Source organism: Engraulis encrasicolus, chromosome 2 (assembly GCF_034702125.1).
Source record: "Engraulis encrasicolus isolate BLACKSEA-1 chromosome 2, IST_EnEncr_1.0, whole genome shotgun sequence".
Classification (NCBI taxonomy): Eukaryota; Metazoa; Chordata; class Actinopteri; order Clupeiformes; family Engraulidae; genus Engraulis; species Engraulis encrasicolus.
In genome coordinates, this window is record NC_085858.1 from 48,688,958 (window position 1) to 48,694,516 (window position 5,559).

At 45.7% G+C, this 5,559-nt stretch overlaps 2 protein-coding genes across 3 annotated transcripts; both read right to left on the reverse strand.

Moving 5' to 3' along the window:
- Nucleotides 1-826: 826 nt before the first annotated feature.
- Nucleotides 827-2,448, reverse strand: LOC134440154 (Ig-like V-type domain-containing protein FAM187A). Its single transcript, XM_063190114.1, has one exon. It carries the CDS (start codon nt 2,181-2,183, stop codon nt 927-929), a length of 1,257 nt encoding a protein of 418 aa, XP_063046184.1. The 5' UTR covers nt 2,184-2,448; the 3' UTR covers nt 827-926.
- A 336-nt stretch (nt 2,449-2,784) lies between these two features.
- Nucleotides 2,785-4,942, reverse strand: ccdc103 (coiled-coil domain containing 103). Of its 2 annotated transcripts, none has more exons than XM_063190131.1 (3): nt 4,669-4,942; nt 4,082-4,172; nt 2,785-3,549 (listed from the first exon to the last, which is right to left on the reverse strand). In XM_063190131.1, exons 1-3 carry the CDS (start codon nt 4,809-4,811, stop codon nt 3,043-3,045), a joined length of 741 nt encoding a protein of 246 aa, XP_063046201.1. In that variant the 5' UTR covers nt 4,812-4,942; the 3' UTR covers nt 2,785-3,042. The 2 variants fall into 2 exon arrangements, with proteins under 2 accessions (XP_063046201.1, XP_063046192.1); XM_063190122.1 differs by having other exon boundaries at nt 4,082-4,211.
- Between the last annotated feature and the right edge of the window lie 617 nt (nt 4,943-5,559).

Here is a 5,559-nt window from a genome sequence, read left to right on the forward strand (position 1 = left end):
CAACCCCCTACCACAGCCTCCTATCTCCACCTGTTGGCTTTTTGTAGTTACTGAACTTCAGTGCGAACTCAGTGATGGGTTCCAGCTAACTTTTAAACTGGGGTCTTTGCTTTGTTTTCATTCAATGTTGTATGGGAGTTGCTGACAATGTTTCAGTAAAAAATAACATCAATACAACACACTGGCGTAACGCAATTACTTCAGGTCCCCCTGCAAGCTACCAAGAATGGGCCCCCGAATGAAAAAAGAGGGCCTAATATCATGTGGAGGGGGCCCGTTTCTTCAAGTCAAGGGCCCCCCGTCTCGGTAGCCCCACCCCGCCTTGCTGAGGCTGCGGGGGTATAGCCTACTTTACGCCAGGGGTGGGGAACCTTTTTTATTCGAGGGGCCACTTCAAATTCATCCGAGGGCTGTAAAAGTCCTCCGGGAGCCGTATTATGAACACAAACCAGGATTTCCCCCTGCACTTTAGGCCTATACTGAAGGCAGCTACCTTTAAAACGGTCCCCACCTTCTCTAGGACCCTGAATATAACTTAAGTGTATTGCAAATGTAATTTCTAATATTCCTTTACAAAATATGTCATATTTCATGTGAAGCTGCATAACATTAAAATCATATCGGGGGCCGGATAAAACGACCTCAAGGGCCGCAAACGGCCCTCGAGACAGAGGTTCCCCACCCCTGCTTTATGCCCCTGATACAACAGGACACACTGAGAGATGATTCACATCATGAGTTTTTTGAAGCTCCAAAATAAAAAAAGCACAGTTGCAACTGATCTTTGACTAGCGCAATCTGGATGAATGAGAATCTTCAGACATGAAAAAGTTACAAAAGATGTTTATTTCTTTCAATAAAAATAAAACCAATGGATGCTGGTAAATTGAACCACTTCTGCATATGAATAAAATAAAAACAAAAAACTATCGGACAACCCTCCTGATTTTCAGCGTCCTCCAGAAATGCTGCCCAAACACCATGAGGAAGAACACTGCCGTGAACACCGCGTAGCATATGAGGACGATTTTCATGGCATAAATGGACTCGGGGTCGGACACGGTGCGCTTGTGACCCAGCTGCACGTACACCAGCAGCCTGATCTCTGCAGCGTACTTCCCCTGAAGCCAGCAGTAGTAGGTGCCACCATCCTCCTGCCGCACAGGCTGAAAGTGCAGGTGGTGGCCTGTGTCTATGAAGATTCGAGCGCTCTGGTTCTGGCCCTCCATGTACTGGGTGCGGTAGAGAGGCACGGCGCCTCTGTCCCAGGCTACGGCGTGCTCCGGCCGGGCCCCGGGGCAGGACAGGATGAGAGAGGTGTCCACGGGGTGGTTGTGATAGTAGATGGGAATGGTGGCCTTCTCGTCGGTCTCCCCATAGCCAATGAACTCTAGGAGTGCTTGGTGCTCTGAGACGATGGGTGGTTTTAACGGACATGGTACCGTGCAGCTCCTCACCCGCAGCTCAGCACCATAGCTCTCCTTTTCCAGGCCCAGAGTGTCGGGCACTGCGGAGGACCCGCATGATGTGATGCCGTCAACTCCAAGGCGGTAGCGCGCCTTCAGATAGTCGCTCTGGACGTAGCAGAGGCCCACGCCGGTTTGCTCCCCCCGGACGCCACAGCGGTCGCACACTGTCCACGACCAGAAGCTCATGAAGACCTGAAAGAGCACCTTGCCGCCCGATCTGACAGCGGGTCCTCTCCGCTTCTTGGTCCACGGAAAGGAGATCCGTGTGGCCTCTTGAACATCCACGTCGTAGCCGTAGAAGAACTGTCCAGATGCGGTGCCGCAGATGTAGTGGCCCGAGTCCGACTGCTGGGCCCGGAACACAACTAGGCTGAACAGGCGGATGGAGAACCGACTCCGCAGCTCCGAGCCTGATGCGGCGGCATGGGACGAATCCAAGACGGACGTGCCCTCAAAGTCTGTCAGCGCACGGATGTCACCCGAGCCCAGCTGCTTCTGGTAGTACCACACCACAGAGTGAGCCTCCTCTGGTTTGCAGTGGCATGGCAGCTCAATCGTCATATCTGACAGGTAGGCAGCATTGTCAAAGACGAGGAAGGCAGGACAGGCCCGAATGTCAAATATGTCCTCTTTGTCTTCAGAAGCCTCGTAGGCAGTTACTGTTGACAGCAAGACAGAGAGGACCACAAATGGGCACAGTGAAAGGAAGCCCATTGAGGTTTCTATAACTCATCAAGGAGGAAAGTGAAAAGAATCCTGTCCTGGAATCCTCAACAGCCACTCAAAGGTTGCCATGGTGATCACTAGGCAGCCCTTATTTCAACATGGCTACTCTCAGCTGTTACATTATTGAGTAGGAGACATGCCTGAGAGAATGAAATCTCACTCCAGTAGGCCTCCAACTGCAACAACCTATTCTACCTATTATTTAATATAAACTGACAGGTTGAATTTGAAATGACCAAAGAATGTGTCTCCAAAAAAAAAAAGCTACCTAAGAGATTACAAGGTGTAACTTACAAGGCTTTGGCATAACAAATGTTAATTTGACCTGAAAAAAGAACAGAAAATACAATTGGATGGAAACAGAAATGGCAAAATACTATAAAGATGAAACCTCTCTAATTAACATAATAGTACAGCATGCATTATTAATCACAGGGAGAGATATCTCTCTGATCTTGAACAGGATTTATGTTCTGTCTGTTGGAGATATGATTTTTAAAGTAACAATAATATAATAGTTTGGATAGGAGCGATTCACTCAAAATCCTGACAGAATAATCTTACAATTATGATGAATATAATAAGGAAGTAGGACATTTGTTGACTTTATTCAGATGGCTTATATCGGCAGATTAAAACAGCCATATGCTACAGTATTGCACTGGTTCAGGTTCAGGCAAAGCGACTGAAGGAAAAATGATCAAGGAACCAACTTGAAATAAAAAATGACACACATGTATAAGACATCTTACTGAATTAATTTCTTCAAGTGCTGCCATAAGGGTTCATATAACTATCACTGTTCCATACATAAATCCCATTAGGGTTTACTTCTGACATTGCTCTTTCATGTGTTGCTGTTGGAAACTCCATATATTTGCATTAAATGTTTGACTTTTTCACGAATGCTGCAGCTGCCGCATTCTTCCTGTGCCTCCACAACGACAGCTGCACCACCAGGAGAGGAGGCGGCTGCCTCAACCCCCCGGCTGCCGTCAGAAGGTAGCGGATCCACATCCACTCCCCTCTGAATCTTCTGGAAGAGCTCCTTGCATGCCCCCATCTCCCCCTTGCTCAGCAGAGACACGTTGAGGCCGAATCGCGGGGTCTTCGACAGACCGTCCAGCACCCCTACCACTTCGGACAGATCCACAGGTCGGAAACCCTGGGACAGAGTCAGCAGAAGTTCCCCCAGGAGGCCAAAACCCACCTCGGTTCTGAAAATGTCCTGCAAGGTCTGCCCTCCAAGGCCCAGGAGGAGCTGGTACTTCTTCTCAGCTCCTTCGCTGCCAAGTCTCCTCCAGTCCCGGCTGAACTCGGACGCTGTCCGTGGATGGAAGTCAGATGGCTGAGCCTGTCGAGCAGTAAGAGAAATCGGTAAAAAAAACAAAAAAAGAAGAAGCAAGTTGTGACTTGTTTTGTTCTGCTTCTGTATGTACTGAACAGTAAGTGCTGGACATTATGAGATCAGATACATATGTGAAAGGGTACTGAAAAAGTGCATAATGTAATGGCAGGAATTCCACATGAACACTGCCAACAGCTAACTTAATCAATCTCAATGCGGTCTGTTGCCAGCTCTAGCAGGTCAATAAAGAAATTCAGATAAAGATTTGGCCAAAGTGCCAATGAAAACTTTGAGTGGGTGTAAATAAAACACCCAAATTGGCATCAGTCTATTGGAATAGTCTACTTCCCAACATACGCCAGGCCCCCACACTGGCTACGTTCAAGAAGCACTCCCAACAGAGGCATATGGCCCTTCTCCCTGCCCCTTCAGCGACCTTGGGTTCCTTGAAAGGCACTTTATAAAACCAAGTTATTATTATTATTATTATCAGTGAATACAATATCATTGACATTCGATTTTTGAAAAAGGTTACAACCTGCATGCCCTCCAAATGAAGGCCCTGACACTTCTCAGAAGAGGCAACTGTGTTCCAGGGTTGATTGCGTGGAGCACCAGCTTTGTCTTTCCTGTCCAAGGGTTTCAGATGAGAAGCCAATACAATATCTCTGAAGAAAGGACATTTTATAGTTACAATCTGACAGATGGTATACAATCAGTGATAGGACCAACTGTAGGCCTATTTTAGTAGTCCACATTCAGGATAAAATAACCATGGAAAGGTGTGCATTAATACGCTTTTAGCCACACTGAATTGAAAAAGTAGAGTCCTGCCAGATATTCCTTCTAATCTGCCTGTAGGCCTAGACTACTCCATACAGGTGATCTCATTCCAGCAGTCAATCTGGCTGAAGGAATGGTGATATCAGCTGGCTGAAACAGGCGTGACAAGTAGGCCTTTATGAACCCAGGATCACTCACTAGAGTTGCTGCCATGAAATCACCTGTGAAGGTCTAATATCTGGCTAGCAAGACTCTTCTTTTTCAATTAAGTTGAATGAACAACTACCAATAGAACAACGGCTTTCATTATTTCATTAGATATTTTCACTGCATTACTCCTACCTGAATTCCTCATAAGTGGCCACTTTCTGGTGCAAGGCGCGGAACTTTGCGTCATTCTCCCGACTGTATTTCTGGTCAGCTTCAACTGCAGACTTCAGCTCTCTCTCCAGGGCGGAGAAATCGATCTCAAACTCTGACTCCATGTCGGGACTGAGGACCGCTTTACTTTAATAAAGATACTTCGCTAACAAATTTCACACTTTAGTAGAATATTCTAATGGAAATTTCGAAACGCATCAGCCTCTGTAGGAACACAAGAAGACACAAGTCCTTACTTCCGTCAACATACCCGTATCTGTGGTAACGATCCTTCCACGTGACCACGAACTGCAAGGCTCCCCTTTCCACTAAACACTTGGCATTCCTGCTGCCAATGTGCATGGCGTTTAATGAAATCACTCAGCAACATTAAACAGCTACCTTCTAAAAAAAGGACACGTAACAAAAAACCTTTCCCCACAGAAAAAAGATATTTATTTCCTATGATACAAACTTACAACTTAAGTGAATATGTGTTCCATTTCCAGGTAAAGTGACCAATGTCCAATACAGTAGGCTATTCAGCAACATTTATACAAAAAAAAAACCCCAAAAAAACCAAAAAAAACCAGAAGAGCCTTACAAGTTCATTATTAGTGCAAAGAAGAAGAAGAAAAAAAAAAAACAGTAAGAAAACAAAACATCAGTACATTAAACGTTTTTATTAGAGGCATTTTAAAAAAGACAACTCCCAAAATTACCTGCCATAACATTTGAATGTTTTCTTCCTCCTGCATGATTGACTGAATTGTCTACTGTACAAGCGACAGTCTAACAAACAACCTTTTGGCCTGACTAAGGACTCATCTGAAACAAACAAGCAAACTAGGAAAGGACAACAGTAAAAGTGAC